The following is a 13396-nucleotide window of genomic DNA, read 5'->3' as shown; positions in this document are numbered from 1 at the left end:
CATTTAAGACTGGTGGACTTCAACTCCCAGAGTTCCTCAGCCAGCTATGAGGAGTTAAGGCAGGGGTCTGCAAACTTGGCTCTTTTAAGACTTCTGGACTTCAACTCCCAGAATTCCTCAGCCAGCTATGAGGAGTTAAGGCAGGGGTCTGCAAACTTGGCTCATTTAAGACTGGTGGACTTCAACTCCCAGAGTTCCTCAGCCAGCTATGAGGAGTTAAGGCAGGGGTCTGCAAACTTGGCTCTTTTAAGACTGGTGGACTTCAACTCCCAGAGTTCCTCAGCCAGCTATGAGGAGTTAAGGCAGGGGTCTGCAAACTTGGCTCATTTAAGACTGGTGGACTTCAACTCCCAGAGTTCCTCAGCCAGCTATGAGGAGTTAAGGCAGGGTCTGCAAACTTGGCTCTTTAAGACTGGTGGACTTCAACTCCCAGAATTCCTCAGCCAGCTGTGAGGAGTTAAGGCAGGGTCTGCAAACTTGGCTCATTTAAGACTGGTGGACTTCAACTCCCAGAGTTCCTCAGCCAGCTATGAGGAGTTAAGGCAGGGGTCTGCAAACTTGGCTCTTTAAGACTGGTGGACTTCAACTCCCAGAATTCCTCAGCCAGCTGTGAGGAGTTAAGGCAGGGTCTGCAAACTTGGCTCATTTAAGACTGGTGGACTTCAACTCCCAGAGTTCCTCAGCCAGCTATGAGGAGTTAAGGCAGGGTCTGCAAACTTGGCTCTTTAAGACTGGTGGACTTCAACTCCCAGAGTTCCTCAGCCAGCTGTGAGGAGTTAAGGCAGGGGTCTGCAAACTTGGCTCATTTAAGACTGGTGGACTTCAACTCCCAGAGTTCCCCAGCCAGCTATGAGGAGTTAAGGCAGGGTCTGCAAACTTGGCTCTTTTAAGACTTTCCTGTTTTTCTTGGGACTTGAAACCTCCTGCCTTGTCCATCTCTCTCTGAAGAACTGAAGAAGCCTCTTGAATGAGAAGCGAAATGTTTTCAAAGAAAGCCAAAAGCCAAGAAAGAGTGAGAGCAACAAAGATGATTAGGGGACTGGAGGCTAAAACATATGAAGAACGGTTGCAGGAATTGGGTATGTCTAGTTTAAGGAAAAGAAGGACTAGGGGAGACATGATAGCAGTGTTCCAATCTCTCAGGGGTTGCCCCAAAGAAGAGGGAGTCAAGCTATTCTCCAAAGCACCTGAGGATAGAACAAGAAGCAATGGGTGGAAACTGATCAAGGAAAGAAGCAACTTAGAACTAAGGAGGAATTTCCTGACAGTTAGAACAATTAATCAGTGGAAGGACTTGCCTCCAGAAGTTGTTAATGCTCCAACACTGGAAGCTTTTAAGAAGATGTTGGATAACCATCTGACTGAGATGGTGTAGGGTTTCCAGCCTGAGCCCGGGGTTGGACTAGAAGACCTCCGAGGTCCCTTCCAACTCTTGTTATTCCGAAAGCTGGGGATTGTGGTCCCAGCCGAGTATTTGGTGCAGGTAGGACGTTTTAGCTCTTGGAACGATGTTTAGCAACTTTGAGACGGGTGGACTTCAACTCCCAGAATTCCCCAACCAGCCACTCTTCTTAAAAGTTGCCAGACTGAGAGACAACGTGGCTGCTAGTATTATGCTTGCAGCTGTTGTGTTTGCCTCTCGGCCGTTATTGTGAAACCGGGAATGAAAAGGTAAAAAAGGTGATAATTCAAAAGAGTCTTGTTTATTTTTTTCCTGCGTAACGTAAGAAGCAACCTTGGCTCATGACGGTTTGAAAGGAGCTGCGCTCGGGCGGATCCCCGATTGATTTACGTACTTGCTTGGTTCTTTCCTGGAGCTCCCAGCGTACCTGGCAGGAAGAAAGGGTGGAAATACGAAGACAGGATAGCGTACTCAAGAGGGAAAACAAAACAAAACAACCCACACCCTGCAATTAGAAATTACAATAGAAGATTGCTAAGAGGGAAAGTGAGGTCAGCAAAAAAAAAAAACCCAAAATGTTGAAATACGATGTTAGCTGGTGGTTCTGACTTTCTTGTGCTCCCCCACCATCGCTGATGGGCCGTGGTGGCTCAGGCTGTAAGGAGCCTGTTATTAAAACACAGCAGCTGCTTGCAATTACTGCAGGTTCTAGTCCCACCAGGCCCAAGGTTGACTCAGCCTTCCATCCTTTATAAGGTAGGTAAAATGAGGACCCAGATTGTTGGGGGGGGCAATAAGTTGACTTTGTAAATATACAAATAGGATGAGACTATTGCCTTACACACTGTAAGCCGCCCTGAGTCTTCGGAGAAGGGCGGGATATAAATGTAAAAAAATAAAAAAAAAATACGTAGGTGGGTCATGAAATGTCTGCGAGAATACCCCGTTCCCTCCTAGCACTGTTGGCGTTACCTAGTTGGGTGATGAAACGTCTTCATGGAAAATGTCCCAGCTCACAGAGCACCAAGAACTCATTGGTCCTTTTCCTTCTCCTCCTCCTCCTCCCTTCTAGCACTGATGACATTACATAGTTGGGTCATAAAACGGCTGCAAGAAAACCACCAAGCTCAGAGAGCACCAGGGACCCCCACAGCCCTTCTCCTCTTCCTCCTCCTCCTCGTAAACCCCACTCCCTTCTAGCACTGATGATGTTTCCTAGTTGGGTCACGAAACGTCTGCAAGAAAACCACCAAGCTCAAAGAGGACCAAGGACCCCAAAGTCACCCTCCTCCTCCCTCTCCTCCTCCTCCTCTCCTTAAACCCCGAGTCCCTTCCAAGCACTGATGATGTTCCCTAGCTGGGTGATGAAATGTCTGCAAGAAAACCACCAAGCTCAGGGAGCAGCACCAAAGGACTCTACAGAGGATGATGACAATTGTGGGGTCCCTGGGTGCTCTCTGAGCTTGGTGGTTTTCTTGTGGACGTTTCGTCACCCAGCTAGGTAGCATCATCAGTGCTAGAAGGAAGGAAGGAAGGGGAGGAGGAGGAGGACTGTGAGGTCCTTGGTCCTCTCTGAGCTTGGTAGTTTTCTTGCAGACGTTTCATGACCCAACTAGGGAACATCATCAGTGCTAGAAGGGGAAGGGGGTTTGGTGGGAGGAGGAGGAAGACGATGACTGCAGGGTGCTTGGAGCTCTCTGAGCTTGGTTGCTTCCTTGCAGACCTTTCATGACCCACCTAGGTAACCTCATCACTGCTAGAAGGGAAGGGGGTTTGCTCTCAGGTTGTATTCTACCGGCTTCCCCTCGGGAGAGTAAGATAAAAACGCCAGATATAGTCTAAACCAGAGGTCACCAACTGGTGGTCCGTGGACCACCGGTGGTCCGTGAGAAAATTGTGGTGGTCCGCAGAAAAATTACCTGCATTTTTTTATATTGCACTAAATCAGGGGTCCTCAAACTACGGCCCCTGGATCAGATATGTGCAATGAAGGTTGGTGTTGCTGCAGAGATTCTCCCCCTTCGGGGTCTTCTTGTGTGGGTCGGAGGGGGGGTAAAAATTCTGACTTGGGGTCTGCTTCAGCCCTCCTGGTGAGGGGCTCTGGACGAAGGCTGGAGGGAAATGCTGCTGGTGGCGAAGAGCTGGAGGGCCTCGTTCCAGTGGGACTGCATCATGGCCTGGAACTGGCTGACCACCTCAGCCGGCTGAGCCTCCAGGCACCGGTACCTGGCCTTGCACTCCCGCAGGTCTTCCCTCTGCTTGGAAAGCCTATGCTCCTAGTCCTCAGTGAGGTGCTTCTGCTGAGCCTCCTCCTTGGCCAGATCCAGTTTGAACTCTTTCTCATGGTGGCTGCTTAGCTCCAACAACTGATTCCTGTTGGGGCCCTAAGGAGCCCGGGTGTGGAGGCGATGAGTGGCTGGCAGGGGAGGGGCAAGTAGAAGCTGGCGAGGTGTCCCTCAATGTGAGTGACATCGAGTTGGCCCTGCCTACCCAGTCACATGACCACCTAGCCACACCTACCCAGCCGGTCATTAGGTAGATCATATTAGTGGTCCGTGGGATTTAAAATTATAAATTTGGTGGTCCCTGAGGGCCAAAAGGTTGGGGACCCCTGGTCTAAGCATCCCCTCATAAGAACAACAAGGGAAGGGCACGGTGATGGTTGGGCAGGTGCCGACAGGAGGATTGGGGGGGGGGGAAACGAGCCAGGCACCCAGACTTGTTGGGCGAAGCAGCAGCCGAGCAGGGCCGGGGTTCTGACGCCCTTCTCTTCTGCCTGAACCCCCCCAGATCGAACGCTGCTACTACTTCCTCCACGCCTTCATCGAAACCGCGCAGGAGCCCGTCGATGGGCGGCTGGTGCAATTCCTGCTCGCCAACCCTTGCAACGATGGCGGCCAGTGGGACATGCTGGTGAACATCATTGGTAAGACAGAGCCAGGCCCTTCAGGTCTGTCCTCGACTTAACGACCACAATGGAGCCCTTCTCCCTTCTAGCACTGATGATGTTCCCTAGTTGGGTCATGAAACGTCTCTAAGAAAACCACTAAGCTCAGAGAGCACTAAGGACCCCACAGTCCTCCTCCTCCTCCTCCTCCCCCCCTTCTAGCACTGATAATGTTCCCTAGTTGGGTCATGAAAGGTCTGCAAGAAAACCACTCCAAGCTCAGAGAGCCACAGTCGTCATCCTCCTCCTCCTCCTTCTCTTCTTTCCTTCTAGCACTGATGATGTTCCCTAGTTGGATCATGAAACGTCTCTAAGAAAACCACTAAGCTCAGAGAGCACTAAGGACCCCACAGTCCTCCTCCTTTTCCTCCTCCTCCTCCTCTTCCTCCTCCAGTCTTACATCTTTCTATCTCTGATAATGTTACTTAGTTGGGTCATGAGACGTCTGTAGTAGGCTCAGAGAGCACCAAGCCATGTTATTATAGACTAGAATAGATTTTTTATTGGCCAAGTGTGAATGGACACACAAGGAATTTGTCTTTGGTGCATCTGCTCTCGGTGTACATAAAAGAAAAGATACCTTCATCAAGAATTGTAAGATACAACACTTAATGTTGGTCATAGGCTACAATTAAGCAATCAGGAAACAATATCAGAGGAGGAGGAATTACTCCTCCTTCCTCCCTCCCTCCCCCCTCCCCCTCCAATCTTACTTCTTTCCATCTCTGATAATGTTACTTAGTTGGGTCATGAGACGTCTGTAAGAAAACCACCAAGCTCAGAGAGCACCAAGAACCCCACAGTCGCCCTCTCCACAAACTCCACTCCTTTCTAGAACTGATGATGCTACCTAGTTGGGTCCTGAAACGTCTGCAAGAAAGCAACCAAGCCCAGAGATCAATAAAGACCCCTCGATTCTCCTCCTCCCTCCTCTTCGTTTTCCGTCCCTTCATTCTTTCCTCTTCCCCTTCTAGTCCTCTTCCTCCTCTCTGTATACCCCACTCCCTTCTAGCACTGATGATGTTGCTCAGTTGGGTCATGAAACGTCTGCAAGAAAACCACTCAACTCAGCGAGCACCAGGGACTCCTCTCCTCTCTGCAAACCCTTCCTCGTAGCACTGATGATGTTCCCTAGTTGGGTCACGAAACGTCTGAAACCCACCAAGCTCAGAGAGCACCCAGGACTCCTCAATTCAATCCTGAGCTACAAATATTCTCCTTTATTAAGACTTTATTTGATGCGACAGGTGGCTGGTGTGATAACTTGCCTTGAATTGTGGTGGGGTTTTTTTGTCTTAAAAATAGAAAAGTATGGCGTCGTTCCCAAGAAGGTTTTTCCTGAATCCACTACATCGGAAACCTCCAGGCGGATGAATGACATTCTGAACAATAAGGTAAATGGGACTTGGACGTAGGAATAGAATAGAATAGAACAGAACAGAACAGAACAGAACAGAACAGAACAGAATAGAATAGAATAGAATAGAATAGAATAGAATAGAATAGAATAGAATAGAATAGAATAGAATAGAATAGAATAGAATTTTTTATTGGCCAAGTGTGATTGGACACACAAGGAATTTGTCTTGGTGCATCTGCTCTCAGTGTACATAAAAGAAAAGATACATTCAGAATAGCATAAAATAGAATAGAAATAGAAATAGAAATAGAATAGAATAGAATAGAATAGAATAGAATAGAATAGAATAGAATAGAATAGAATAGAATAGAATTTTTATTGGCCAAGTGTGATTGGACACACAAGGAATTTGTCTTGGTGCATCTGCTCTCAGTGTACATAAAAGAAAAGATACATTCAGAATAGCATAAAATAGAATAGAAATAGAAATAGAAATAGAAATAGAAATAGAAATAGAATAGAATAGAATAGAATAGAATAGAATAGAATAGAATAGAATAGAATAGAATAGAATAGAATAGAATTTTTATTGGCCAAGTGTGATTGGACACACAAGGAATTTGTCTTGGTGCATCTGCTCTCAGTGTACATAAAAGAAAAGATACATTCAGAATAGCATAAAATAGAATAGAAATAGAATAGAATAGAATAGAATAGAATAGAATAGAATAGAATAGAATAGAATAGAATAGAATAGAATTTTTATTGGCCAAGTGTGATTGGACACACAAGGAATTTGTCTTGGTGCAGATGCTCTCAGTGTACATAAAAGAAAAGATACCTTCATCAAGGTACAACATTTACAACACAATTGATGGTCAATATATCAGTATAAATCATAAGGATTGCCAGCAACAAATATACAGTCATGCAGTCATAAGTGGAAAGAGATTGGTGATGGGAACTATGAGAAGATTAATAGTAGTGCAGATTCAGTAAATAGTCTGACAGTGTTGAGGGAATTATTTGTTTAGCAGAGTGATGGCCTTCGGGAAAAAACTGTTCTTGTGTCTAGTTGTTCCGGTGTGCAGGAGGAAGGATTGGGAAATCACTGGCTCAGAAGCTTCCTGGACAGACCAGCTGAGTTTGATCTGCTCGGCAGCTGACTCACATTTACGACGGCTGCAGTGTCCCGAGGTCACATGATCCCCTTTTGCGACCTTCTGACCAGCAAACTCAACGGAGAAGCCAGGTTCCCTTAACAACCCCATGTTACTGATTTAACAACCGCAGGGTAGTCACTTAACAACCGTGGCAAGCAAGGTCTTAAAACAGGGCAAAACCCCCTGAACAACTTGTCTCATTTAACAACGGAAACTTGGGTCAGAAACGTGGGCTGAAGTTTCTGGTCGTAAGACAAGGACTACCTGGAGCATAGAAAAAAAGCACTCAGCCACATAAATTTTGGCCTCCATGGTGGTCGTAACTCGAAGACTACCTCTAGTCTACAACTTACAAGAGTTCATTTAGTGACGGTTCAAAGTTACAACAGCACTAGAAAAAGGGACTTATGACCGTTTTCCACTTAACAACCATTGCAGCATTCCCCGTGATCAAAATCCAGACTGACTCGCCTTTATGACGTTCCTGGGCTCACGTGATCCCCTTTTGTGACCTTCCAACAAACAAAGTCAATGGGGGGAGGGAAGCCAGATTCTTTTAACGACCATGTTAGCAGAACTTAACAACTGCAGTGATTCACTTAGCAACGGTGGCAAGAAAAGTCGCAAAACTCACTTAACAAACCTCTTTAGCAACATAGCATTATTAGCAGCATAAATTTTGGGCTCTATTGTGCTGGTAATCGAGGATGGCCTAGAATAGATTTATGTATGCCTTAATGATTTATTGATGTTGTTTTAACTGCTGGTTGAGAGCACTCGGGGTTTAATATACGATGGGTGGCTGAATAAATGCTTTAAATAAACAGCCACGTAAATTGTTTTGGGGAGAAACCGCCTCATGCAAAAGTCAGGCAAGGAGGAAGAGGGAACGAACCCCAGAAATTAAAAGCCGGAGATCAAAGGCAAGGAAATCTAATTAAAACTCGTTTGCATATAAAGTAAAGCTGACGAATCCTTCCACCAAATTCTTGGTAAGTCATCCTGGCTCCCACCACGTCCTCTGGGTCTTCACATGGGGCCTCATCACTCCGTCCGGATTCATTTAACAACCATATTGAGAATGGCTGCAGTGATTCACTTAGCAACCGTGGCAAGAAAGGTCGTAACACGGGGCCAAACTCACTGAACAGTTATCTCACAGCAACAAAAAAAAATTGGGCCTCGATTTCTTTGTAAGTCGAGGACTACCTGCAATGAAGCTTAGCAGCCAAAATTACAACGGAACAAAAAAAATAAAAAGTTATGGCCCTCCTACTTACGGCCATCACTGCTTTAGAGGGGTGTTTGCGATGGTTGTAAGTACGAGGACCAGAAGTATCTGTTTTTTTTAATTCCGTTGTAACTTTACTTAGTGGCCAAAGTTACAGCAAAATTAACGACACTTATAGTCCTCATATTTACAACCATCGCAAACCCGCTAAAACAGTGTTTCCCAGCCTCCGGCAACTCTTAAGATGCGCGGATTTCAACTCCTAGAATTCTCACAACTTTCTTGGCTTCCCCTTGGCTTGTAGTCCTCGACTTACAACGGGGACCGTAAGTGTCTCTGTTTTTTTAGTTCCGTTGTCACTTTGCTTAGGAGCCAAAGCAAAAGACAGGCACTTCTGGTCCTCGTACTTAACGCCCATCGCACCATCTCCATAATCGCCTGAACAGCAAAATTCAGGCGCCTGGCAAGTTTTTGTAAAGGTTGCAGCATCCCAAAGTCACATGACTCCCGTTGGTGTCCTTTCCCAGCGAAGTCCATGGGGGGGAAGCAAGATTCGCTTAACGACAACATGATTTGCTTAACAACCGGCTGGGGGAGAATTCTAGGAGTTGAAATCCGTGTATCTTAAGAGTTGCCGGAGGTTGGGAAACACTGCATTAGAGAGTTTGCGAGGGTTGTAAGTACGAGGGCCGTAAGTGTTGTTGATTCTGTTGTAACTTTGGCCGCTAACCAAAGTTACAATGGGACTAAAAAAACCAGACACTTCTGGTCCTCGTACTTAACAACCGTCACAAACACCCCTCTAAAGCAGTGATGGCCGTAAGTAGGAGGACCATAAATTTTTATTTTTTCAGTTCCGTTGTAACTTTGGCCGCTAAGCTTCATTGCAGGTAGTCCTCGACTTACAACAGGACCGAGGCCCAATTTTTTTTTGTTGCTGTGAGATAGCTGTTCAGTGAGTTTGGCCCCTTGTTACGACCTTTTTTTGCCACGGCTGCTAAGTGAATCAGTGCAGCCGTTCTCAATATGGTTGTTAAATGAATCCGGACGGAGTGATGAGGCCCCATGTGAAGACCCAGAGGACGTGGTAGGAGCCAGGATGACTTACCAAGAATTTGGTGGAAGGATTCGTCAGCTTTACTTTATATGCAAACGAGTTTTAATTAGATTTCCTTGCCTTTGATCTCTGGCTTTTAATTTCTGGGGCTCTGTTCCCTCTTCCTCCTTGCCTGACCTTTGCATGAGGCGGTTTCTCCCCAAAACAATTTACGTGGCTGTTTATTTAAAGCATTTATTCAGCCACCCATCGTATCGTATATTAAACCCCGAGTGCTCTCAACCAGCAGTTAAAACAACATCAATAAATCATTTAAGGCATACATAAATCTATTCTAGGCCATCCTCGATTACCAGCACAACAGAGCCCAAAATTTATGCTGCTAATAATGCTATGTTGCTAAAGAGGTTTGTTAAGTGAGATTTGCCCCATCTTACGACTTTTTTTGCCACGGTTGCTAAGTGAATCACTGCAGTTGTTAAGTTCTGCTAACATGGTCGTTAAATGAATCTGGCTCCCCCCCCATTGACTTTGTTTGTTGGAAGGTCGCAAAAAGGGATCAAGTGACCACAGGGACACTGAAGCCATCATAACTATGAGTCAGTTGCCAAGTGTCTGTATTTTGATCACGTGATGCAATGGTCGTTAAGTGGGAAACGGTCATAAGTCCCTTTTTCTACTGCTTTGTAACTTTGAACGGTCATTAAATCAACTCTTGCATGTTGTGGACTAGAGGTAGTCCTCGGGTTACGACCACAATGGAGCCCAAAATTTATGTTGCTAATAATGCTATGTTGCTAAAGACATTTGTTAAGTGAGATTTGTCCGGCTTTACGACTTTTCTTGCCACTTTTTGTTAACTGAATCCCTGCGGCGGCTGAGTTAGTCACACGGCTGTTAAGTGAGCCTGGCCCCATTTTACGACCGACCATCTCACTGTTGATAAGCGAAATGCTGCAGGTCTCAAGTTCGGGACACGGTTCTTAAGCGCCCCGTTGATTTGGCTCGTCAGAAGGGTCGCAAAAGGGGATCGCGTGACCCCGGGACACTGCGACCGTCATAAATGTGAGTTGCTTGCCAGGCATCCGAATTTTGATCATGTGACCACAGGGTTGTTGCATCGGTCGTAAGTGAAAAACGGTCATAAGTCTCTCTTTTTTTCCAGTGCTGTTGTAACTTTGAATGGTCACTAAATTTATTTATTTATTTATTATTTATTTATTTATCGTATTTGTATACTGCCCTATCTCCCAAGGGACTCAGGGCGGATCACAGGCAAATAAAAAAGTACATATAAATACAGAATAAAATATCAATTAAAAAACTTATTCTACACAGCCAAATAATTAAAAAGAACAATATAAATAATAAAACCCATTAAAACCAATATAAATTTAAAATCTAGTCCAGTCCTGCGCAGATGAATAAATATGTTTTAAGCTCGCGGCGGAAGGTTCGGAGATCCGGAAGTTGACGAAGTCCTGGGGGGAGTTCGTTCCAGAGGGTGGGAGCCCCCACAGAGAAGGCCCTTCCCCTGGGCGTCGCCAGACGACACTGCCTCGCTGACGGCACCCTGAGGAGTCCCTCTCTGTGAGACCTCTTGTAATCAAGGACTACCTGTCCTTAAAACAGGGGTTTTCAACCTTGGCAACTTTAAGCCTGGTGGACTTCAACTCCCAGAATTCCCCCAGCCAGCTTTGCTGGCTGGGGAATTCTGGGAGTTGAAGTCCACCAGGCTTAAAGTTGCCAAGGTTGAAGACTCCTGCCTTAAAACATTTATTTATATTATATAGCCACCCGTCTGATATCAAACTCTGGATGTTCCCAACCAGCAGCTAAAACAACAATCAATATATCACAAAGGCGCACATAAATCTATTAAAAGCACAAACATGAAAACCGGGCTCCAAGGTTAAACTTTTGCACTGCAGCCCGTTGTTAAACAAGCCGATTTCCCAAAGCCCCTGAAGGCCGGACAAGAAGCAACGGATGGAAACTAGTCAAGGGGAGACAAGTAACCTGGAATTAAGGAGAAAACTTCCTAACAAGAGAGAACAATTCACCAGTGGAACAGCTGGCCACCAGAAGTTGTGGGTGCTCCATCCCTGCAGGTTTTCAAGAAGAGACTGGACAGCCACTTGTCTGAAATTGTATAGGTTCGCCTACTTGAGCAGGGGGCTGGACTAGAAGACCTCAAAGATCCCTTCCAAGTCTGTTATTCTATGGATGGATGGATGGATGGATGGAGGAAGGAAGGGAGGGAGGGAGGGAAGGAAGGAAGGAAGGAAGGGAGAAAGGAAGGAAGGAAAGAAGGAAGACAGAATGGAAGGGAGGGAGGAAGGAAGGGCAACTGATGGAAACTAACCAAGGAGAGAAGCAACCTGGAATTAAGGAGAACTTAACAGTGAGGACAATTAAGCAGTGGAACAGCTGGCCACTAGAAGCTGTGGGTGGTTTTCAAGAAGAGACTGGACAGCCACTTGTCTGAAATTGTATAGGTTCGCCTGCTTGAGCATGGGGCTGGACTAGAAGACCTCAAAGATCCCTTCCAAGTCTCTTATTCTATGGATGGATGGATGCATGGGGGGGAGGGAGGAAAGAAAGGAAGGAAGGGCGGAAGGAAGGGCAACTGATGGAAACTGATCAAGGAGAGAAGCAACCTGGAATTAAGCAGAAACTTCCTAACTGTGAGGACAATTCGCCAGTGGAACAGCTTGCCACCAGAAGTTGTGGCTGCTCCATCCCTGGAAGCTTTTAAGAAGAGATTGGACAGCCCTTTTGTCTGGAACGGTCTAGGACTTGGAAGATATCCTAACATGTATTTCTTCTTTCCGACAGATGCGGGAATATTGCCTCCGACTACGAAACATGGTCGAGACCGGATGCAGCAAAGAGGAGCTTTCAACAGCAGTCGACACCATGATCGAGGAGGTAGGTGGTGTTTGGGGAAGGGACCCCCATCCTGGTATTTGGGGGGTTGCTTCCAAAGAAGCAATATATTCCAGATTTGCAGCCATGCCTCCAAAGCATCTGATTTTATGTCGAAACTCCTGGTGTTCTGACCCGGCTCCCCAAATACGACCAACCCTCTGTATTTAAATCAATTATTCCTTTATTAGGAGCGCCGGGAGCCCCGGCAAAAACTTTCTCTCTCACCATAAACTAACAAGCCTGCCCAGCCAGGAGGTGAATAGTTGTCTGCCACACCTATTCATCTCCGCCCCCTGCCCCTTATCCCCAGAGCTGGGGTTTTGCTAGCAGCGGTGGCTTTTCCATCCAGAGGACTGGCCCATAGATTTCCATTGCTCTCCTCTCCTCTGCCTTCTGTGCACCCGCAATTCTAGCACTGGACCCAGCTGTTCCTCCTCTTCCTTTGTTGTGGTCCACCAGCAGCCTGCGGAGCTGACAATGGAGACAGAAAGCGATGAGGCTGAGGTGGGGCCAGGGCCATCGGGGAGTGAGGTGCGGACTCCAGAGCCTCCAGAGTGACAAGGTTCCAGAAAAACCTCCTCTGCATAAAAAAACCTCAGAAGCCATTGTCTTTCAGAGTTCTTTACTAGCATAAGGAAACTGGCACACGATGAGTGAAATTCCAAAACTGAACTTCCGGATTCTTTTCCCAGTTATACAAACCCCAAGAGTCCCACCCCCTAACCCCTTTGCTGGTCACATGGTCCCACGTTCTCCCAGTTCATTCGAAACCTCTTCTTGCCACTCCTTCTGCAGATGTGAACACAATCCGACCTTGACCGCCTGAAGAATGTTACCATACCCCTCAACCTCCCCTTCTTCCCCTCTGGGGAGAAATGTGGCAGCGTCTGGAAGCCTAAGGCCTAGTATGGTTTCCAGGCCTGACACAGAGGCTGATAGTAGTGAGGCAGAGGAACAGGAGGAGCCCGTTCCTAATGCACGCATGAGAAGAGCTGCCAGAAGGCAAGAGCAGCTCAAGCAAAGAGGACGACTCGGGAGTAAGGCCAGGAGATGATTGGCCCCTCCCATAAGGCTTAAAACAGACCAGCAACGGCGTTTGGGCTTTGCCGGAAAACAACGTTGGTAGCTTCATTATCTTCTTCGTCTATTTATTTTTTGTATCAGTGACTTCTGAATTTTTGCCAAGAAAGGCCTTTGGACCAAGGTTGGTGATAGGACTGAGGAATTTGTGTTGGGAGGAATTTGCTTTAATTTAGTTGAACGACGCTGGGAATGAAGTAATTCTCAGCTGTTCGAACAAAGTTT

General features: G+C 46.5%; 1 protein-coding gene across 1 annotated transcript in view; it reads left to right on the top strand.

Moving 5' to 3' along the window:
• The first annotated feature begins 4172 nt into the window (after nucleotides 1-4172).
• Nucleotides 4173-13396, top strand: part of BLMH (bleomycin hydrolase) — a 30824-nt gene continuing 21600 nt past the window's right edge. Inside the window, exons 1-3 of the mRNA XM_058163977.1 lie at nucleotides 4173-4328; nucleotides 5655-5743; nucleotides 11999-12091. Of these exons, the coding sequence (XP_058019960.1) occupies nucleotides 4310-4328; nucleotides 5655-5743; nucleotides 11999-12091 (201 nt within the window). The 5' untranslated portion in view covers nucleotides 4173-4309. The remainder of the gene's footprint in view (nucleotides 4329-5654; nucleotides 5744-11998; nucleotides 12092-13396) is intronic.

This window comes from Ahaetulla prasina, chromosome 1 (assembly GCF_028640845.1).
Source record: "Ahaetulla prasina isolate Xishuangbanna chromosome 1, ASM2864084v1, whole genome shotgun sequence".
NCBI lineage: Eukaryota > Metazoa > Chordata > Lepidosauria > Squamata > Colubridae > Ahaetulla > Ahaetulla prasina.
This window is presented reverse-complemented; position numbering and strand designations above follow the sequence as displayed.